Source organism: Nannobrachium achirus (genome assembly GCF_963921795.1).
Source record: "Nannobrachium achirus genome assembly, chromosome: 1".
Lineage (NCBI taxonomy): Eukaryota > Metazoa > Chordata > Actinopteri > Myctophiformes > Myctophidae > Nannobrachium > Nannobrachium achirus.
The window spans coordinates 55,362,631-55,387,044 of NC_137810.1; the positions used below are offsets into that span (position 1 = coordinate 55,362,631).

Genomic DNA, 24,414 nt, shown 5'->3' on the forward strand with positions numbered 1-24,414 from the left:
GATATTCAATGACTTGCACAGATTTTCACAATTTTTCAAAAATAGCAGATCTACAAGCTCGCAGCGCGGCACTCGGTGCCGCGCTGTGAGCTTGTATATCTGCTATTTTTCAATAGTTAAAGCATAAAATAATGGTTAAAGTGGTTAATATCTAACGCGACTCGGGCGCGTTCCAGGTATTTGAGAGTTAAATACAAATATCTGTCTCATCCATGTACACTGCACTAACATCCCATCCCATCTCCGCTCTCTGCCTCCCCCCCAGGCGTGGTGTTCCACTACCGGGCACCTCATGACCGCTACGCCCTGTCCTTTCTTGATGCCCAGAGGGTGTGTGTGGAGAACTCTGCAGTTATTGCCACGCCAGGTCAACTCCAGGCCACCTTCGATGACGGCTACGACAACTGTGATGCCGGCTGGCTGTCTGACCGGACTGTACGGTAAGGTATTTCCGAAATGGCGGATGTATTCACTGTGTGCACAGCGGGAGATGGATAATGGTTTTATAATTCGGGTGCTTAGCTTCATAATGGGAGTGTTGACAGCTCTGCTGTCCTTGTTTAATCGTCCATTAGAGCTATACGATGCACGTTGCCAGCACTGTCTGCGGGATGGGACACAAATAAACATGCTTCAACTCAAAATGCATTTTTGCATTCTACTTCTACTTCTTCTATACACACTGTAGCAGAGCTGTTGGAACTGCAAGAGGCTAAAGGATCCTTCCTTAAAGGAGTAGTTCACCACTTTTCAACCTGTCTTCATATAATAGTTCCTCACTCATTTTCATGATAAAATATCAAAAAAAAAATCTACTCCGTCCAAGTCTCCTAGGAGAGCTGTGGGAAGTTCAGAATCCATCGTCTTGTGACATCATCATTTTCCCAAAAAGAAAATTAATCAATATTTTGAAAAGAATATTTAGATTTTTATTATCGCGAGAACAATGGCTTTCCACTTTAAAATTGCAACTTTTCAGGAATAGAAAGCCTGCAGTTTCTATAAGCTGGATTGGCAATCGATGATGTCACAAGACGATGGGTTTCTAACCTGCCCACAGCCCTCCTCTGAGAAAAAAAAAGAAGAAAAAGCTAATTTTGAGTGAGGACCAATTATATGAACATAGGTTGAAAAGTGGTGGAGTGCCCCTTTAAAGGATTTAAGGAAGGATTCTTCCTAGGTGTCTAGGTGTCTACAGACGTGCCGTTTCAACTCTTCTGTATTTACTGCTCTTTTCCAGGTAATTTTCCTGCAAATGCATTTTCCACATGTTTCTTTCCCTGTTTTGCCTTTCTAATTTTTATGGAGAGTGGAGCGTATTTTTGCAGAAATTTGCTAATATGGCAAGAAACCACTCCATTCCCATTGAAAAGTAGAATCCAAATGTTAACTTTGAAGTCAGAGAAGGTCATGAAAATAGCAAAAATAGCTGATCTACAAGCTTAATAATGTTCTGCAAGTGGTTAGCGCTTCGCCTCACAGCTAGAAGGTCCTGGGTTCAATTCCCGCCGGGGGACGCTGTGGGCGCTGGCGGCATGTTCCTCCCTCCGTGTCATCAGCGCCCACACCCTAGGTGGGGTTGGCGATAGGGCCTTTCTGTGTGGAGTTTGCATGTTCTCCCTGTGTCTCCTAGGGTTGATACCCTCACAAAAACATGCACGTAATCCTGGTCTCAATAATGCCTCCCCCTGGCCGGAGGGGAAAGGAACTGGTTGGAATAACGTGTTCCTTCCACGCGCTACGTCCAAACCAGGGAAATCTCCACTGTCAGGTGAAAAGAAGCAACATAGACTCCTCATGCATAGAAGGAAGCATGAGGTCAGTCCGTTGTCTCCCCAGGCGCGGCAGAGGGAGAGCAGAGCCCAGGATTACATAGGCAATTAGCACTGGGTGAAAAAATGGGTTACAAAATTGTGGGATAAAAATTTTGAAAAAAAAAAAAAAATAATAATAATGTTCTGCAAATCCCTTGCCAATGGCAGGACACGTGAAGTTTTGAAACGGCACATCTGTACTTTAACTCCTGAGGTAGTTTTACTGTTGTTCAGTACATACAGTACATTGATCCTTTTCCATCAAGCCCCTCATTAGCAGTGCCTGCAAACGCTCCTATGTCTGTAGCCGTTGTACTGTACCACACCAACAGTCTTATATCAAGTCTGTTGCTATACAGCCTCCCAGCAGACTGACTGTTGTCTTTATCAACAAGCCTCTCAAAGCCTCTCCTTCCCGGGGCACACCAACCCCGTCCTTTCCTTCTTCCTGTCTCTCCTTCCTACCTTCCTGTTGTTCTCACTGCGGAGAGCCCTAATTGGTCCACAGCCAGGAGGCGCTGGCTGCACAGAGAGCCAGAAACAGAATGTCCAATTAATAAAAAGGAAAGAAATAATTATGTGTCTGCTGTCGCTTCATCAGCCACCAACTAGAGTAATGTTTAATGCAGGGAGGGAATAGTTATATTTTTTACTTTATGATGAAAACACGCTGCAACATCAAAGGCCCTCTAAATGGATATTTGTTTTGTATCTGTGTATGCTTTCAAGCTTGTGTCTGCTTGCGTGTGCGTGCGTGCATGCGTGCGTGCATGTGTCCTTTTCTGTACAGGCCTGGATAAGTCTAGGTATGCGTGCTGTAATCTTTTAATCATCCTCGTCTGCTGTGCCCAGGTGCTGTTGGAATCAATGTAGTGGTGGAATAATTGCACAGTTGGAGCCAGGATATAGATCTGTGTTTTCTCTCAGCCCCCACAGCACAGACATGCCCAGTAGCCACACTGTAGGAATTCCTTATTCCTCTAACCTCCCTTTGACTCCCCTGCCTCCCTCCCACCGTCTTGCTCTATCACTCTCTCTCACTTCATTATCACGCGCGCGCACACACAAGCACGCAAGCGGGTGCACATGCACACTTCCCAATTCAGTTCTCCCTCCCAACCCAGTCCCTTATTCTCTCACAGAACATTTTGGCACGATAAAGACAACTTTAAAAAGCAATTTAAGATTGCATTGTTGAATAATGAAACTATGCCCAGTGTGACTGCGAAAATCACACAGGGCATAAGTAATTGAAATATCAGCTGAGCCGGCCTGCTGTGTTGTACTCTGGTTGTTTTCGGAGTTTGTATTATGAGTTTTTGACATACAGTGCCATGTTTTGGCAGGAGGAAAATGCAGATATCTTGAGCATTCATCTTTCATTCTTTTTTAAATCTCTGGGAAGAACATGCAATATTGTATCTCTTAAATAACAGTATGCAATGGTTTTTTGATTGATTGAATATTTGATTAGACACGTACAAACTGAGAACAGTACAAGTATAGTCAATACATATATTATATATAATAAAAAATCACACGTACAGTTAAACACCCTGCCTAAAAAGAGCATCCCAAATACGTTTTTACGGTCTTGTTTACGTCGGAGGTCCTTGGACATAATGATTGATTGAATTTCACTTTGTTCTCTGTGTGCTGTTGTGAACACAGCATGTCCTCTCTGAAAACCAACCCCCTTTTCATCATGGCAGGACTGTATTCACTTCTATATTCTCTCTCTCTCTCTCTCTCTCTTTCTCTCTCTCTCTCTCTCTCTCTCTCTCTCTCTCTCTCTCTCTCTCTCTCTCTGACCCCCCTTGCAGTTACCCCATCCAGACACCCCGGCCCGGTTGCTATGGCGACCGCGAGGACTCACCTGGAGTCCGTAACTACGGCAATAGGTCCCCTGATGAGCTGTTCGATGTCTACTGCTTTGCAAAAAAGATACAAGGTAAGGAGACAGCCCTCAATTAGAGTTTAGTCATGCATGCTTCCACTAAACCCCCGCGTGCAATGCGAGGGGAGGCGTATCTGGGTGATACTTTACTCGGTGGTACCGTTGTAGGACCAGACCTGTCATTGACTGCAATAGCAATTGGGGAATGGCTATCAGAGGTATTTATGTTGAGAGTATTTACACGCCGTGCCTGGTTCAAGCACTCAGCAGGCTACAGTAGATGGCTCCTGGCAGTGGTTTTCAGTATCCTCTTGAAATAAACAGCCTGATTAAGGTAATACTAATAGGGTGCTCTGGGTGGTGCAGCGTTATTATCCAGCAACATGGTCTAGGGGTTCAAATACACCGCGGTGCATCCGGCTCGGCCGAGTGCATGAACATGAGAACATGGTCATCATGTTCGGGGGAGGAAAGCTGGGCGGGAGGGCGATAAAATAATTCTAAAAGTAATTGATAAAATGTAGACAGACAATCAGCAGATACCACTTTCCAATCACGAGTATTACCCACACAACGATGGCTTTCCCGCAATCTAGGATAACAATTATTGTTCAGGAGCCCGGCAAGTCTAAAATTAAATGTGAAATGACAATTGAAAATACACAATTCTGAGGTTTGATTGCATCTGGCCTGTGACAGTTATAGGTTTTCAGCGTTATAAAATGCTATTTAGAATGAATTCACAGCTCTCTTCAGCACAGGTTTCACCTATGAGTATTTCACTCCTCTCCTGTCATATACTCTTCACATTACTCCTCCTCACGCACCAAAATAAATGCAATCCTTCACATTCAACCTTTAAGCCATTCCCTTATTCATCTCTGACCCGTATGTCACTGTCTGTCTATCATGTCTATCCGCAGATTCATATCTCTTCCATTCCCGTTCCTCTCGTGAATCTTCATATCTTCAGCCTGCCATTTCTTTTCTCGACATCCCATCTCCTCCCCATTCTCCCCGTCTCGTATTTTTTCATCACTCTGGACAGACAGCTTCATCTCATCATATTATCATCTGCCTGACCAGTCAATTGAGGTCCTACTCCTTCCTCCCCTGCAACCCTGTCTATTTATTATTTTCTATAATCCTCAGCTCTAAACCTTTCCTTTTCGCTGCGGGGCTCTGTAGGAAGCTAGCCATCGATACAGGGGTCTGTGTGTGTGTGTGTGTGTGTGTGTGTGTGTGTGTGTGTGTGTGTGTGTGTGTGTGTGTGTGTGTGTGTGTGTGTGTGTGTGTGTGTGTGTGTGTGTGTGTGTGTGTGTGTGTGTGTGTGTGTTCGTAATCTGTTGGACCGATCAACAACACATTTCTGTTGTACTCCACATGTTTTCTTTCCACATATCGTCATCGGGTGGAAACCTGATATGTCGAAGACTATTACTTTTCAGGATTCAAATAAAGAAATACACATATTATTTTACAGTGTGGATCTATAGGACCTATACTGTAGCAATCTACAGTGTAATACTGTAGGCTCTCTTGTCTGTGTACGCGTTTGTGAGTGTGTGTATGTTTTTTGCGTGCACGTGCGTGTGTGTTTGTGTGTGTGTGTGCGCGCGTGCGCACGCATGCATGTCTGTTTGGCCGAAGCTAATCTTTCAAACCACTGGACCGGGGCTCGCATCAGGCTGAAAGGGTGCCCACATTTGGAGATGACTAAAGTCATCAACATCAATATGCCATAATAAATAATAAATGCTGAGTGCATGCACCTTTATTGACATTTTGCCTACAACATGATACCTCGCTACAAATCGAATCATGTAAAGCGTCAATAAATAGATGCAGAAGAAAACAAAAGGCTTGCATGATGTCAGAGTTCCACATGGGAGCACACACCGTTGTTAGACCCTGTCCTTTTTATTTTGACGACTTCATTTTGTACCGGATACTTTGCAGCCAGCCCAACCTTTTGTGGATCATGGCCCATGAAAGCGGTACACAAAATGCAAAAGGGAGAGATAGCGGGAAAAGCTCTATTGCCTTCAAAGTTACAATCTCTACACTCTCCTCTCCTCCTCTCCTTTCCTCCTCAAGGTGAGGTGTTCCACTCATCTGTGCCAGAGAAGCTGAACCTGGCCACGGCCTCCACACACTGTCACTCGCTGGGCACCCAGCTGGCCACTGCTGGCCAGCTGTACCTGGCCTGGCAGGCCGGCCTGGACCAGTGCGACCCGGGCTGGCTGGCCGACGGCAGCGTCCGCTATCCCATCAACGTCCCGCGGAGGAACTGTGGCGGCGACGAGCCCGGCGTGCGAACGGTCTACACCAACCCCAACCGCACGGGATTCCCCGACACCACGGCCATGTTCGACGCCTACTGCTACCGAGGTACACACACGGGCAGACACGCGTGACGGGAGAAATGTGACACTTGTTTCACGATTGTCATGGCGACCGTGTGGAGGGGTGGCGGTGTGTTTGTGTGGGGCGGGGTTGTGAGGGTTCATGTTTTCTATTCAGGTTTTTAATTAGCACCAGAGATGTTTGTGTCACGGATGAATTAGTATAGCGTCAGGATTGTGTGACATTTTAGCCCTCTCTCTGGTGGATTTGAAGGCTTGTATATCGTCACTGTCGGGCAGAAACCTTGTATCTCCAAGTTTCACATTTGTACGTTTTTTCACCAAGTAAAGCCTTACTTCATCATACAAGGCTGTCGCACAAAAGTAGGTGCGAGGCGTTGTGTGCTTGTAGATCTGCTGTTTTCACTACTTTAGATCATTTTTTAAATGATAAATACAAAACGAACGGTCTTGGACATAAGAGGTTTCCACCCAACAACGACGATATGCTATGGTGTAGTGAAACCCGAAAAGGAGTGCATGTGCATGTGCGTGTGCGTGTGCGTGTGTGTGTTTGTGTGTCTGTTGGGGGGTTGAATAAGAAAAGTAAAGAGGGAGAGATATTCTGTGACAATGTACAGTAGATGACCTTGTCGTGTCTTTTCTATAGCTGCCTCAGCCTGAGATTACAATAAGTTTCATCTCCACTTTGGATTGACAACAGACCGTGCACTACTGTTGATTATTTGTGTTGAAACTTGACGTACTTCATCCAGTGCCCTCTGTTGCTCCAAGGGAAAGACTGACAATGGTGTGTCGCTTAACAATGGTATTTCTAGGGATGACTTTTTAATATCAGCTCATAAAAAATGCATGTAAGCACACTGCGAGAAGAAACAAGAGAATAATCTACATAACTTAATCAGTATATAAATAATCAAGAACAGCATGAGTTTGCACCAAGCCGTGCACACTCTAGTCTGAAAGCATGACTGATCGGTGAGTCATATCTTTGCAGTGATGATGTTCATGCGCACATGCAACTAAATTAAATATTTAAAACAATAACATAACTTTGAACCAAGTTATGTGGATAAAGCTGTATTTTTCTTTTGTTTTATAGAATTGATTTGGTGCCAACATATTTAAATTGTAGTTAGTAGAAATGGCATGAAGATACGGTATAGTCATGGTCATTGTCTGTCATTAAGACGTGATATGCTTTTTACTTTACACCACAGCCTTCATTTTTTCGGCACAAAAACCCTATAGTAAAAATCACACCTAGTTTCAAGTGAGCGGTGCTATTCATGTGTCAATTTCATTAAGAGTCCCGCTGGCCAATCACAGCGCGTCCTGCGAAGCTTGGCCAAAGGGACCTTTGCGTAAAACAAACTTTTAGACGTTTTGTTGTGCCAAGATGTACTGTAGGCCATTATCTAGGCCAGATGTAGGCCATTATCTAGGCCAGATGTAGGCCATTATCTAGGCCAGATGTAGGCTATTATCAAGGCCAGATGTAGGCCATTATCTAGGCCAGATGTAGGCCATTATCTAGGCCAGATGTAGGCCATTATCTAGGCCAGATGTAGGCTATTATCAAGGCCAGATGTAGGCCATTATCTAGGCCAGATGTAGGCTATTATCAAGGCCAGATGTAGGCCATTATCTAGGCCAGATGTAGGCCATTATCTAGGCCAGATGTAGGCTATTATCAAGGCCAGATGTAGGCCATTATCTAGGCCAGATGTAGGCCATTATCTAGGCCAGATGTAGGCTATTATCAAGGCCAGATGTAGGCCATTATCTAGGCCAGATGTAGGCCATTATCTAGGCCAGATGTAGGCCATTATCTAGGCCAGATGTAGGCCATTATCTAGGCCAGATGTAGGCCATTATCTAGGCCAGATGTAGGACATTATCTAGGCCAGATGTAGGCCATGCTTCAGAACCCGGACATTTTTGGGGGGACCTGAGATTTTTAAGGACACCGGACAAAGCCAGATGTTGGAGCTTAGCTCCTTCCAGTAGTAGCACCGCTCCAAAAAGCAGTGGGAAATCTGTGGAGGGAAGCCACTATATCGTCGTTGTCGGGTGAAAACCTTGTATGTCCAAAACCATTTGTTTCGCATTTATCATTTTAAAAATGATTTAAACTAGTGAAAACAGCCGATCTACAAGCACACAACGCCTCGCACCGCGAGGCGTTGTGTGCTTGTAGATCTGCTGTTTTCACTACTTTTGTGCGACGGCTTTGTATGATGAAGCAGGGCTTTACTTTGCGAAAGAACATACACATTTGAAACTTGGATATACGAGGTTTCCGCCCGACAACGACGATATGAACACTATGAACCCACTATGAACAAACTGTAGTGCTCTCTATTGCTGCTGCAATCATATAAACCTCAAGCCATTCCAGCAGCCGGAGAACAATAACAATAAAGAGAGGCTCCGTGCTGCAGAATAAAATCCCTTATGGGGTCAGCACTTCACTTTCAGAGGTTAAAGTCACACCCAGGATTTTGTGCATGCGTGTGTGTGTGTGTGTGTGCGTGCGTGCGTGCGTGCGTGCGTGCGTGCGTGCGTGTGTGTGTCTGTGTGTGTGTGTGTGTGTGTGTGTGTGTGTGTGTGTTTTGTGTTGTGTCTTATATAGGTGATACATCAGTACAAATACAAAACAATAAAGCTGTGACCACATTTATTTTTTGTGTTCCAGCCAACCAGCCGGTCGGGGTCCAGGCTGCGGAGGCGCGTGACCTGTTCCAGACCACGGACGCTGCTGCAGCACAGGCCGTCCCATCATCGGTCACCGAGTCCCAGCGGAGCAACGCCCCCCTCTCTAAGCACTCCACCTGGACCGGCCTGGTCAACCTGGACCAGGCGGGGGTCCGCTCTATCGCCGCCAGCAACGACTCCTCCGAGATCTCCGAGGAGCACGTGATCATCCACCTGCGCCCGGACGAGAACTCCCAGGGCTGGGGCAAGACCCAGGCCGCCGGGCCTGGGACCAAAGCACCCGGCCAGGAGGGCTCTGCAGGGGTCCCCAAGAGCGCCGCCAACACTCTGGGCCTGTCTGCCCTGGAGAGCCTGGAGAGCCACGGGGGTTCGGCACATGAAGAAGAAGGAGAATATGTTTCCGCTGACCCCTTAGCGTCGTCCTCTGTAGCCCCTAGTTCCACCCCCGGGCCTCAGGCCAGTAACGGTGTTCTGTCGGGTTTCGTCAACACGCTGATGAGGCCCTTTAAGTACTGGACTGGAGCCGTGGAAGATGAAGAGCGACCCCTGGCCACGTCCACGGAGGTCTCCATGTCTGTGGGAAAAGGTGGAGAGGACCAGCAGGCGCTAGCCGGGTCACCTAAAGGGCAGCGTAACGTACTGAAGGCAGGAGGCAACACGGTCAGCATGGACAATGCTATTATGGACCACAGAAGCGATGCCTCCTCGTTCAAGTCTCCTGCAAATACAGTCCAGAGTCCAGGGGAAGGTCTGTCCGAGCAGGAGAGAGAAGTGATGCCATTGGTCCCGTTACTGCCTGCCATCCAGACACCAGGGTACAGGACTTCCATGACACATCCGGCCGGAAAGGACGCAGGCATGACCCAAACCCTCCCTCAATCTTCTACTAATGGTATGGTCCCTTCAGGAGTCTGACTTCTACAATGTGGTTTTGTGCACCTACCGATGTGCCATTTCAAAGCTTCGGCATTGCCTGTTCTTCTCCTGCATTTGTTTTTCTGGAAATACTTGTTTTCCCAGGTAGTTTTCACTGTTTAGCCTCGCTCATTCTTCTCTTTCGTTGCTGAAAACAAAAGGCACTTATCGACACCTCTTTTCATTGGAAATAAGAATCTAAGCAGCATTTACATAACAACACCTTTACAAATGCCTTCCTTTGTCCCTCTTAATATACTACCAATCCCCTGAAAATATGAAGCTTTGTAATGGCACATCTGTATGTGTATGTAACCCACACAGCTTTGATTCAGCCTTTGTTTTTATTTTTTTTCAAAGACCCCCATTGATATAATTTTTTAAGTCACTGGTGGTACCCCAATCTGTAGAATCTTCAGTGTTAAGTTAACTTTGAGAGTGAACAAACAAAAGGGAACCAAATGGACCCTTGGATCCTTACTATCAAATATTATTCATTTAACATCAAAGTTTTGATTTGATTTACCAGAAAGTATTAACCATACTCATCGACAAGCGTACAGGTTAAAACAACGGGGATAACACAATAGGACTTGTTTCCATTGGTCCTCACCAAACATGACAAATACAACTGTGCGATTAAATAAACAATTTTCATGACAGAAGACTTTATCAGAAAAGCAAAGCAACCCTCACTAACATTTAGTTGAAAACCAGTGGTCTACACACAGTGTGTTTGCACACACATGCATTTTGTGCATGTGTTCATAAACCAAATTTTCATGTACAGTATGTTATAAATTACCGTCTACCTCCACCGTGCATCACATTTTCCTTGAAATGATTTTTCATTCCATGTTACATTGGCTGAGAAATAGTACCTGACCTTTAAAAGCAATACTTGAGGGTGAAATTGAAAGTGCAGTGTTTTGCAGGGAAAGCAAATTGAAAAGATATGTTCCATTCCAAATGGACGCTATCTCAGTTCTGTACTTCACCAGCAAATGAAGAGATGGTTACATCACACTTTTTAGATGGCCCGTCTTTGCCTCCATTCCACTTCCTCTATTTTCCCTCGAGTATGCATTAATAATATTCTCAGGGTACATTCAAATACCTGTACCTGTACATTTAATTAAATGGTATATGCAAATGTATTCCATGGCCATATGGGAATACTCGTTTCTGATTCACCAGAGCAGTGTTTCTCAAACTTTCAAATTTCAAGGTCTCCCCTTAACTCTGACAGTGTATAAATGGAACCAAATGAACCTGTTAGGTTTCATTTGGTTCCATTTGTACATTGGTTCAATTTAGACCCCCCTAAAGGAACCCACAGAGTCCCTGGAATCCACTTTGAGAACCACTGCACCAGAGGGGGTGTGTCTCAGATAACTGCACCAAACCTATGGTTGTCTCATCACCGTTATAAATTAATATGCATGATTAAAATAAAAATGTACAGTATTAACATTTATTTAAGCTACCATTAGCTCCACTTACACCCTATACTTACTTGACCGGTGGGGTCCTCCAGCGGTCTATACTTTGTCTCCTATTTTTTCCTCTCTACACCAAATCTCTTCGGTGAAGATAGCTGATCCACAAGCTCACAACGCGTTGCATTGTGATTTGTGATGCATTGTGAGCTTATAGATCTGCTGTTTTCACTTAACGTTCACCTATTATGACATGCCTAGAATAGGAACGCTATAGGGTTTTGTGGTTAAAAACAACATGGCTTTCGATATAAGCTGCTCAGCTGCTTACTCATTTCTCATCATTGTAGCTTCTCCCACTTGCTGGACTAATATTTATTCAATGTTTGAAAAATATTTTGGCTAAACAAAGTTTCTATCCAAAGCATATTGCCCTAAAATATGAATAAACATTCAGACTTTTTACCATTGGCAAGTGGCCGAGGTATAAGCAGGATAATCCACTCCGAGCCATGTGGTTATTGAACCCCTCTGCCGTGGATGATCCCTTACATAAACAAAAAGAGACACTATGGATAGAATAGGAAGGTCTTTTAATGGGTATTCATTGTTACATTTTAAACGTTTTAGCTGCACAGTAGGTCCTTGCTCTCATCCACTATGTGGAACTGTGAGTTCTCAACGGCATATCAGTCAAATTCATATTATTAGTTCCTGTTATCCTCTGTTACTTTGATAAATGGAGAAAAGGAGTCCTGCACACTGTCTTCACTTACAAGAACTTTAATAGGCAACGTTTCGGTCGTTCAGACCTTATGCCCGATGAAGGTCTGAACGACCGAAACGTTGCCTATTAAAGTTGTTCTAAGTGAAGACAGTGTGCGGGACTCCTTTTCTCCATTTATCAACGTCACTGTTCCAACGCACCTGTCCTTGTAGGTGTGCATAAGGACTTCTCCTCTAACCATCCTCTGTTACTTTAACATAGCTAACTTCCTCATGTAACGTCATTGTGAAGTACAGTAATAATATTATTTAACCACTTAGGCACTATTTAAAAATATATATCATTTATATTTATAACTAATTGTAATTGTGAAAAAATGGGGGTTCTTGCCACAAAACCTATTAGTATGGAGATCCCCGGCCAGATACATAGCATCGTGGGGCTCCTTCACATGAAAGTGTTGGAGAACCATGTAATTATGCAAAAGTCACACCACACTGGAGCTAGATTAAATTCTTGTCTCTCACATGGGAGGAGTTTATAGAAAAAAAAGAAAAATGATTCAATGAATATTTCTTGCCTAAATAGCAGCTCCACTAATATAAATAAATACATGTTGGGGCTACCTGAAATCCGATGCTTATACCCTCCAAGGTATTAATGTTTTATGCTGGCTGAAAATCTAAGCTTTAGTCTGCATACATTATTCACAGCCGTATCCAATTAATGCAGAGGTTGGGCCGTGGCGCCGTTCGCCCTCCCGTCCATCTCCGTCTCTGCCAATTAGGCCCTGGCTCTCTGATGCTGGGTGGTAATTATCACCCAGGCAAGGAGGAACTCGGCGAGATGCAGATGAGAGGAGCGGGAGAGGAGGAGGAGGTGAAAGAGGGAGAGGAGAGGAGGAGCAGGCCCGAGGTTGGCTAGTACTTATTTATTCATTCAAATCGTCACTGTCGGGCAAAACCTCGTATTTCCAAGTTTCAAATGTTTATGTTTTTTCGTAAAGTAAAGACCCTGCCTCATCATATAAGACTGTCGCGCAAAACTAGTGAGAATTGCAGATCTACAAGCACACAATGCCTCGCACTGCATTTTCACTATTTTAAAAAGATGCAGTGCCATGTCCCCCCCCAAAACATGATGATGAGGTATTATGATTATACTAGGCGGAAGATTTTTTTCCAAAAAAGTGTACAGAAAGTGTTAAAATGATGTTTTTATGTGGCCACACCCACCAGTTCATTAGGCATGCCTGGTTGTCAGGCTTTTCTCTTCGGAGATGAGTAAGCCTGGCTACGCGAGGCTAGTTGTCAGGCGGGTGGTGACCCAGCTGAAGTTGGCCACACCCACAGTGTTGGGTGTATGGTAAAAGGGGAGGGGTTGATTTTATGATGTCATTAACTCAGTGTTGGGCCTTTTGACTCGGAGGCTCTCAGCTTTCAGGAAGTAAACAAAAATACACAGGGAAGGAAAATTTGTCACATTATTACCCCAGACCGTGGTCTATTAGTAATGTTAACTTCACAGACACATACAAAACAGAAAAAGTACAAAACAATGGCACCGCCTCTTTAAAATGACAAGATTTCCACCGACAACGACGAAAATGTTCTCCTGGTGGAGAGCTGCCATCCACTGATGTCTCTCCTCTTAAACTAGCATATCAGTGTACCTGAATTAACTGTCTTACGGAACACCGTGGGCCGCTGCTCCCAATCTGCGGTCTCCCCCGTAATTGACGCTGCCATGTTGTCTTTTTGATTCGGGCTGATAGGAGACACTGGGGAGGAAAAGGAAACATGACAGGAAAGGGAAGGAACGAGCGTCTGACATCACCAGGCATCGCATGTAAATCACTGACACCTGGTCTTCCATCAAAGAAATACAAGCCCACAGACTTCGCGCCGGGTCTCATCAACCCCGGGGAGTAAATCTGTGTGATAGAATGCGCTGGGATTCGTAGGCTGACACTCGGCGTGGATGAGCATGACATGATTCACGTGGCCATGTAATAACTTCCCCCACTGCCGTCTTTATTATCCCATTTAGGCCTGAACACAATATGACGCAATATTTTATGCTTTAAATATAACAAAAATAGCAGATATACAAGCTCACAGCGCGCCACCGAGTGCCGCGCTGCGAGCTTGTAGATCTGCTATTTTTGAAAAATCGTGAAAATTTGAATTTTGACCCGATTCTATAAGTGTCTTTTGAATCCTTCTAAAGTTTTTTTTAAAAACCTATGTTTCTATGTCAGCAATCTGGCCAGCCATCGTCAAAGAAAAGGTCCTTTTCACTCAACTGGAGCTCAGTTAGTCTGTTCTTGAGAGACTACTATGTCAGTGGTGCTCAAACCTTTTCATGTGAAGGACCCCCAAAATGATATGTATTTGGCCACGGACCCCCATCTCAAAATATTTAGTTCCAGGGACCCCCCAGAAAACATTCGCTTAAAAAATACATATATTCAAAGATTTGCACACATTTTCATGACTTTTTCAAAAATAGCAGATCTACAAGCTCGCAGCGCGGCACTCGGTGCCGCGCTGTGAGCTTGTATATCTGCTATTTTTTTATAGTTAAAGCACCCACTAATTTTAGGCCTAAATGGGTTAAATATTTGTGGGATTGGGGGGATGTGCTGAGACGGCACTGTGCTCGCTCCGTGTACCACAGAACGTCTCTTTCCCTCTGTCTCTGACTCTGGGACTGAGTTACCAGGGCCCAAGGTAGAGGGGCCTTCATTATTTTACACTTTAGCTATTGAAAAATAGCAGATATACAAGGTCACAGTGCAGCACAGAGTAACTAAAATGTTGCTTCTGGGGTGGTCCCTGGAACTAAATATTTTGAGATGTGGGTCCGTGGCCAAATACGTATCATTTTGGGGGCTTCACATGAAAAAGTTTGAACACCACTGACTTAGAAGGATTTGAAATATTCAAAGACTTTTTCACGATTTTTCAAAAAAAGCAGATCTACAAGCTTGCAGCGCGGCACTCGGTGCCGCACTGTGAGCTTGTATATCTGCTTTTATTCAATAGTTAAAGCACAAAATAATGTGTAATAATGCGTTGAAGATGGGGGCCCGCAGTGAATCCTTGTACCCAGGGCCCAGAATTTGGTGCGACACCCCTGTCTCTGACTCTCTCTGCGTCTCTCTGCGTCCCTTCTTTCAGTCCCTCTCTTTGTCTCTCTCTCCCTCTTTCCCTCTCTCTCGTCTCTCTCGTCATCTTTCTCCATTTTCTCTGCATAATAATATCATAATATCACGTCTGCCCGACCCGAGGGATTCTCTCCCTCTCAGTCAGTTTACTTCAGTGAGGGGTTAGTCAACACAGCAGATCTGCTCTCTTATTGGAAATACACAACGGAGTCACATAATTGATTTTTTATGCAATTTGCTCGTCTGAATGGAGTTTATTATGTTTGTTTTACAGCGTGTTCAGCACTGAGTCTTCTCCCTTTCTCAACATTAACCCATTTAGGTCTAGGATTATTGACCGCTTTAACTATTGAAAAATAGCAGATATACAAGCTCACAGCGCGGCACCGAGTGCCGCGCTGCGAGCTTGTAGATCTGCTATTTTTGAAAAATCATGAGTTTTCTTTGCAAGTCTTTGAATATATCTATTTAAAAGCGAACATTTGTAACTCAAATATTTGCTTCTGGGTGGTCCCTGGAACAACATATTTTGAGATGGGGGTCCGTGGCCAAATACATGTAATTTTGGGGGTCCTTGACATGAAAAAGTTTGAGAACAGCATGATTTAGAAGAAGGATTTGGAAGTCGGGTCAAAGATTGGGTCAAATATATTCAAAGACTTGCACTCATTTTCAAGATTTTTCAAAAATAGCGGATCTACAAGCTCACAGCGCGGCACTCGCGACTCTGGCGCGTTCCAGGTATTTGAGAGTTAACTCAGCGAAAGCCCTCCGCCGCTCAACAAACAGCTTTACACAGAGTATAGTGCTAGCTGAGGAGCATAGCTCTAAATATAGCTGCATGAAATCATCCCAACTTATGTATAATTATTTATTTATTATCATATAAGCTGTTACATTGAAGATCAAACCAGATTAATGCAGTTAATTATTCCCATTTTCATCGGTGTGTGTGCGTAGAGGAAAGTGGTTAATTAGCGATTGGGATTATTAATAGGACAATTACTCCAGTCTACATGGCTGTTATGGAAATGAACCTGCGGGCTCATAAAACTGCATTTAGACGTAAGTCCAATGCGGACCTTCTGAATAATTTACCAGCGTTTTAATATTTCACACGGTGGCATGCTTGTGTATGTTTTCCCTTCCTTGGTAATTTGTTGTGCTGTCTTGTGTAGCATACTTACTGTACTGTTGTTGGTACTCTCGGCTCAGATGTTGCTAAACATAGATCTGAACCAAAATCAGCCATGCCATGCAAATAATGATCTTAGCAACACTAACTGGAGCTTTCTGTAACTCAGTAACACGCCTGGCCCAGGAAGAGGGAAAAAAATCACACCCAATGTGAAGTGAGCGGTGGTCGTGCTTGCGTAACGTCTTCAGACTAGGATTTGAGTCTATAGGATGTACAGGCTACACACACACGTTTTGCTATGGCAAAACGCTGAGGAAAAAGGCTACAGACATACGACATATGACATCACTAGACAAACATGATGCTACGTACACACATTTTGCTATGGCAAAACGCTGAGGAAAAAGGCTACAGACACACGCACAGCCACGTATAGGAGCGGTCTACCACCGCTCAAAAACACACCATACGAGCCGTGATAATCAGATACATGCACAGACAGCATGCAGCATGTCTAGACTGCAGACAGTGTCTGTTTTATATTGGCAAGCAGATAAGGTTGATGATGTTGTCCCGCTCATCTTAATAAATATGTCTAGACGGAGCTTGTTTTTTGGATGCACAAAAGACAGAGCTGGCCTCTGTGGTCTTGCACGGGACTTTGGGATTTTTTTTTCCATTTGGCCGGGCTCACCAAATGCAAAGATATTATTAGAGTGGGAGGTTGTTTGGAGTATAGGAGGATACTGGGGGATTGAAAAAAGAGGGACAGAGGTGTGAAATTGGCTTGGATAGTATCCTATTTGGTGTGTGTGTGGGTGTGTGTGTGTGTGCGTGAATGTGTGTGGTTTCTATACTGTATGTCTACAAGCTCCAGCAGTTTTAACAGCATCAATGTTCAACACCACTGCTGAATAAAGCAGCTTAACATTTCGTCGTTGTCGGATGAAAACTTTGTATGTCCAAAACCGTTGGTTTTGCATTTGTCATTTTAAAAATGATTTAAACTAGTGAAAACAGCCGATCCACAAGCACAAAACGCCTCGCGCCGCGAGGCGTTGTGTGCTTGTAGATCTGCTGTTTTCACTACTTTTGTGTGACGGCCTTGTATGATGAAGCAGGGCTTTACTTTGTGAAAGAACACATTTGAAACTTGGAGATACAAGGTTTCTACCCGACAACGACGATTTGTAACTTCAGCCAGAGTGACTTAGTGACTGAATATGCCTTCATTGAATGCTATGCTAGAAATGATAGTTTCCCGGGGAATGTGAGCAGAACTCCCAAATATAATTTTACACTATATGTTTTGGTTTATATGATATATGCAGATTGATGCAAATCCGCGAAGGACTGTGCAAATGCGCATCTGGGTTTCAATGACTATAAGCCATCAAACGGAGGAAACCTAATTCCCATTTTAATTAATTTAAACTAATATAAGATGACTCTGTGAGAGTTTTCAGGAGCAATGTCACAGCCAGGCACGAAATTTTAGTTGGTAATTTAATGTGTCTTTAATTAAATCCACCCCACGCACACACACACACACACACACACACGCACCCACGCACCCACGCGCACACACACACACACACACACACACACACACACACACACACACACACACACACACACACACACACACACACACACACACACACACACACACACACACAGTCACAGTCACAGTCACATTAATTACTCTGTTTTCTCCTTCTATTCCCTGCAGAATTCACAGCGTCTGGTCCCAGCGGAGGGAGAACGGCATCCGGTGAAACCGTCAGGATATCCAGCCCTCAGGGTCCTAGAGAAACCCCGGTCCTCAGCAGCCACCTGAGATGGGCCGTCAAGGCCATGCAAGGCTCCAAGCTCGGCCCCCCTGGAAACGTGGCCTACGTCGGCAAAGCTTCCACCTGGGAGCCCATGGAGGCCAAGGGAGGGCCGCTGGAAGTGATGACGCTGCCCGTCCCCCTGAGACAACAGGACAACCCGGAGAACTACTCCGGCGAGGGCCGCGACCAAGACGATGACAAAACAACAGCCACGACCACGAAAACCGTGTCGGTGGAAGACAGGGAGTCAGAGGTCAGCGGGGAGGGAAGCGACCTCCCCGGTGGGTTTGGAAATACGGTGAAAACCAAGGCCGTGGACGACAGCAGGGTTCAAGTCCAGGCTGAGACGGACTCCTCCTCGCTCGCCCAGGCCTGGAACGGGGTTGTGACCGTGGCTGAGCACACCACTCGGTCTCAGTGGCAGCTGGTGGAACAGCCCACCACCCCACCTCCCCAGGTCCCTCGGGGTCCTCCGGGGACCGCCGAGGAAGCCAGGGGAGAGATGCTCTATGTCCGCCGGCCCACTGCCGATCGCTCAAACTCGGGGCTTACCCCAGTCGTCAGGAAGACACCCGGGGTGGTAACCCCGGGGCACGAGTCACCCGTGGACCCCCTGACCACCGGCTCTGGCACCACCGCGGCACAGTCTTTGACCACCAGAGACACACAGAGAACAGATCCCACCACCACCACCACAAATGCAACTATCGAGGGTTCATCAAACCCTGACTCCACCAAGGAACCGCTGATTTCCATCTCATGGGATCAGGAGGAGACAGATAAGTCACTAAGTGTACTTGACCCACTGCTCTGCCTCTCATCAGCCACCTCATCGCCATACGCACAAGCTCTAACGACCACGGCTCCACCGCCGCTGACCACTGCGTACAGCTCAGTAGGTGGTGGCACCGAAATGGAGGCCAAGTCGGCGGCGACTGAGTCCTTCATAGTGGGAAGTCGTTGGAAGCCTTTTGTGGGGGCAGCCACTAAGATGAAGGAGGTGGAGAAGGAAGTCCCAGTCACCAAAGACAAAGCCATCAAGAACCCCTTTGACATCCTCATGCCCAACTGGGGCTACGGGCTCAACCCCTCAGGTAAGGCTGCCGATTGGTCATCTGCCACGAGAAATTAACTTCACGTCATTGTTACGGGCAAGAAAACATAGCCCCCATTTATCACTCGTACTTCGTGGCTGTTCCAATGTGACATACACTAACACCATTGTGTTGACACAAAACTGCCTCCCGCCTCCCAGCTGAGATCACAGACTGTCCAATCCATCAAAAATATTCCAAAGTTCTGTGTTCTGGTTTACTTCACCTACTCTGTCTGCAACTCTTCCTTAGCCCGACAAAGCCAGGCCACAGATTTCTCTTCACTCAGTGAGGTCTGGCAAGGCTCTCTAGGCTTTGTTTGTTTGTTTAGATGTCGTCAATGCCAGCAACTTTGTGCTTGCTGAACGTAGTTCCAATCCACCCACAGGTACCTTGTTAGTTTACTGTTTAGGCGATATTGTATAGATGGACATAGAGGCATAATACATATCACAGTCGAATGAGTGCTGTGTGTGTGTGTGTGTGTGTGTGTGTGTGTGTGTGTGTGTGTGTGTGTGTGTGTGTGTGTGTGCGTGTGCGTGTGCGTGTGCGTGCGTGCGTGTGTATAAAAGTATTCCTGCTTTAACAACAGTCTATTAATGTTGCATCAGCGTCTGGGGAATGTTCAATCCCCTGACATTTTAGAGATCCCATGCTGCGTGTCTGGCTGATATAAAATGCATGGACACTGGGCTCTTGGGATCCTGGTCACCAATACTGCACATACATATTATGCTCTGAGATGTGCATTTTAAACACACTGTTAGGCTGACCAACATACCTTAAACCTCATGGGCATTTGAGCAAGTTTACTTTGTTTGTAGTGGCACTACATGTAATGATGCCCTAGAATTTAAACCATTTCTTTTCCCTGATGATGTGTGAAAGTGTTGCTTTTAGAGCTGAAGTTACACTGTGTGCAACTACTGTAGCACACCTTTGTCTGATGTTATTTACTTTATAATAATTACTTTGAATATTGTGGCCAGTTTGGGGTCAATGCTTCGGGACTAGGGTTGTCAGCGGTTACTGGTTAGCTGCTCGATAAATATCCGGTTCTGCTTAGCGACTTCACGGTTAATTTTCATATTAATAATACATTGTCTCCTAGATAGTGCAATTTTGCTATGGGGAGATGTAATTGACTCAGGGAGGCGCAAGAGAGTGAGTATAGTCTTATGTTCAATACAACACTAGAATGAGAAACAGCTGTTCTGTTCCTCTGTTTCGAGTGCTTGTTTAGAACAACAGCGAGGCGGACACAAAACGAAACGTAACCGTATATCGGTCTAGGAGCATATCAAAAGCAAAGGAGTGGAGACTATAAAGTTGTTTGCAGTCTTTGTGAAACAGGGCTCAAAGCCTCAAACACAGCAGTGACACGAGCTGCATGCTCAATCACTTTACAGTTAAAACTACCGTTCGTCGTACTCGTAGTCAAAGCAGATGGATACTTAAGAGCCTTGTTGTGAGCTTGCCTACTGTATTTTCATCTGGGTGTACCAGTCGGTCCGTGAATTTTCTCGCCAGCGAGTCATTAAGTTGTTCTTAATAAAAAATGCTCAGCCTTGGCAGTACTGTAGAACTGTAGACACCGACCACCATACTTGAAACACGCGGATTACGAAGCTTGTTGTTTATTGATGATTAAGCCTATAACAATGTATTGTATTGTTAAATACTGCTTTTTTCGTTTGTCTTTTAAGGGAGCATAAATGTCTCTCATTCGTCTACCAACATTAATTCTGTGTGTACGACTGTACGTGCATATACAATTTGGGGTTGAAAAAGATTATAATAACCGTTAATTAAACGGTTAATGCTGACGGCTAACCAGATGGTAAATTAACCGATAGTGACATCCCTATCCGGGACGTGCCAGTGTCTTTTGAAAATCTATTCAAACTCCATTTCAAGGGCTGAATATTGCACCATACACAACATAAGACTGTTGTTGTCCCGATGGATTGAGGAGGCTATGTTTTAGAGATTTGTGGTCCGCTCTCAGCCACTACATATTATACCGATTTTTTTTGAGAAAGTTGATTCAACTTTTGCTGAATGTCAGAGTGAATTTCAAAACTCAAAACCCCAACGCCCCAAGATACAGTTGTCATGCATTTTATGCATGTGCCAGACATAGCGTGGTCTGGCAATGTTGTCAGGGGATTGAACAGTTCCTGATTCTGCTTTTCTCTTTCATGTTCTCACTTTCTCTGAACCTGTTGTTCATGCGCATGAGGATAGCTGTGTGTTTGTGGTGGTTGTTGCGTGAGTATGTGTGTGCGCACACTCGCACGCTCTTTGTCCCACCTTGTTCATATTGATTTCATCTGGTGGTGTCATGAATAGTGTACTACTGTAGTAGAAAGCAACTGGGGAACCATAACAAATGTGATGTGATTAGGAATGCTAGTATCTTCCTCATGCTCATTTGAAAGCCAAAACAACCAAAATCTACCTCCTACTTAAAGTAGGACTGTCATCTAAAGGGGTACTGTCACTTTAAAAAGTCATCTTAAAATATTAGTTAATATGTTTATGATGTCATTGTGGGAATGTGCAATTATAAGCCAATCAAATGAATTGACTGTACTTAGTACTTACTTACTGTACTGTACTGGTCTGGTCTACTGTACTGTATTATAATTTCGGGGTGTGCCAGCGGGCCTTTAAAGAGATTTGGATAAATATTCAAACTGTATTTCAACAACTGGTGGAACAATCCTGGTGGAATAATACACTGCTACAAGCCTACAGTACAACTCAGATCTGCATTTCTCCAGGGTTGTGTGTGCGTGTGCGTGCTTGTGTGTGTGTTTATTTTATTTTATTCTACGTAATACATTTTCAATCTTTTTAATCTTATACCGTAGCTTGAAGCATTTAAATTACATTACGGTTCTCACATTTGACCTTGACAAGTGACTGCATGAAAGAAAAGCACTCAAGTTTTACGGCCCGATCTTCACAGATTCTACTGCCGCAGCTGTCTTCTTTTTCTTTTATCTCTGAACTTGCGAAAATGTTGTATTTTTAATCTCATGATTAAAGGGAAGCAGCTGTATCTAGGTGAGGATTGAGGAGGCACGGGGTCTCATGGGTACGTAACACTGAAAGTGACGCGGCTCTCGCTGAATGATTAGAAGCATGACCTTTTACAACTGTCAGTGATAGCGCTAGGAAAATTACAGCAATGGCTCCATGCCAGTTACTGCAAAGAGAGAGAGGGGGGGGGGGGGGAAGCGGAGAGAGCGAGAGAGCATATGAGGTATAGACGGCGGTGGTGGAAAAAGTACTCACATTCTTTACTTATTAAGTAATAAAAGTATCAATACTGCAGTATAGAAATACTCTGTTAGGGTTCCCTCACACCAAAATACGTAGAGTGGAATCCGCCAATGCATTTCAATGAGAATGGAGTGTTTTTTGCCAGTAGAGGATTTCTGCAAAAAAACGCTCCATTCTCATTGAAATGCATTGGCGGATTCCACTCTAGGTATTTTGGTGTGTGGGCACCCTTACAAGTAAAGGTCAGGAATTTCAAATGTACTTGAGTAAAAGTATGAAAGTGTTGGCATCAAAATGTACTTAAAGTACCAAAATTAAATGTACGAAATGTTTAAAAACAGCAGATCTACAAGCTTGGGGCTTGTAGATCGGCTAATTGTGGCCTCCATATACAGTATGGGCATTCCCATATGAAATCCTGTTAGATATGGGTTTAATATTGATGACATCAGGGAACTCCATATATGGGCATAAAAGGGAGTCTGTTAGTGTGACATCACAGTGATGTCAGAGCATGATGTCAGAGTGGCAAACCCATAGACCGCATGTGCCGTTTCACATACTAAACATACAATAAGTACATTACTTAAAGGTCCGCTGTCAGCCCCAAAATTCTAATAGTATGATACAGTAGTTCATGCAGTGGTCTCTCTCCCGTGTACATCCTCAAACTCTGAAACTGTGTAATCTGAACAGTGTAATCTGTCCAACAACTGCTGACCAGTACAGTAAGTAGTCATACAGTCAGGCTATACAGACAATTAATTTGATTGGCTTATAATTGTGCATCCCCACAATGACATCATAACAATATTAACTTGTTTTTTAAGATGATTCTTAAGGTAACAGTAACCCTTTAGGTGACAGGCCCCCTTTAAGTATATCTACTTAGTTACTTTCCAGCACTGGGTACAGAGGGTTAGTATGGAGATGCGGGGAGAGGGAGGTGAACACGTCCTCCATGCTGCTGAAGGTTCATAAGCCCATCTAATCAGTGATCAATGACAGCATCATTAACAGTCCCCTGGGCCTCTGCAGAGGAAATAACCGCCTGCTACAGACACTACAGTATATCGAGTATCATCTGGTCTTTATCTTTTATTTTGTTTGTCCTTTCTTCCTTTGTTTCACCCTTCCTCCGCTTTCCGACGTCTGTGTCAGCTCCCTGCGTGTTCTATTAGGTCATGTATCAGGGTGATAAGGTCAGGCATTGTCTGCGGTGTCATATGTCCTCCACACCCCATAGCTCTGTCTGAAATGGCTTTTAACCGCACGCGTGCACGCGGGCACGCGCGCGCACACACACACACACACACACACACACACACACACACACACACACACACACACACACACACACACACACACACACACACACAAGAATATGTCATAATCCTTCACAGAGAGCGGTACAAGAGTAAAGTACTGTAAGCTGTAAGCTCGTTTAATTAAAAGTTCTTCCTTAATCACTCACACTCATCTGCATGCATTTATAATCCCGGCATTAAAGAAATATTAGTATCATACACTTTACAATGAATCAACCAAATGACAAAGAACAATAGAAGAGATAAAGGAATAGATAAAAACAAACAAAAGCATTCACATGGAGATTGGAGAATGAAAAATGATACCGTATATGAGATACAGTATGCCTGCAGTAAGGCTGCGGCAATGCATACTTATTGCAAAACAAAGTACATACTGTAAGAAATGTATTGCCTTGCCAAGTTCTTTTTGGCACTTCTTGTTGCTCAAAATCCCCACATCACTGCAGATAACACCAATACAAACAATTATGTGTTACTGGTCTGAAATTCAAGGTGCTTGACCTTTATTTTGTTTTATTTCCGCAATCAGATACAGGTGGCATAATCACTGCTCCAGCACTCTATAATGTGGGAGAGGTCTAATTAACCAAAATGTAGTCAATTTAGTCCGCTGCGAAGTTGTTTGGTACTTTCGGCAAGAAGAAGATCTGTTGAGTTCAGCGGCGGCTCCAGATAATGGT

General features: G+C 44.4%; 1 protein-coding gene across 1 annotated transcript in view; it reads left to right on the forward strand.

The window, feature by feature from the left end:
• The window catches only part of ncanb (neurocan b), a gene marked incomplete at both ends in the record, with an annotated part of 212,206 nt that overhangs the window by 36,111 nt on the left and 151,681 nt on the right, over nucleotides 1–24,414 (forward strand). Inside the window, 6 exons of the mRNA XM_080745680.1 lie at nucleotides 266–440; nucleotides 3,638–3,765; nucleotides 5,809–6,102; nucleotides 8,776–9,687; nucleotides 12,664–12,795; nucleotides 17,916–19,112. Coding sequence (XP_080601806.1) covers nucleotides 266–440; nucleotides 3,638–3,765; nucleotides 5,809–6,102; nucleotides 8,776–9,687; nucleotides 12,664–12,795; nucleotides 17,916–19,112 — 2,838 coding nt within the window. The remainder of the gene's footprint in view (nucleotides 1–265; nucleotides 441–3,637; nucleotides 3,766–5,808; nucleotides 6,103–8,775; nucleotides 9,688–12,663; nucleotides 12,796–17,915; nucleotides 19,113–24,414) is intronic.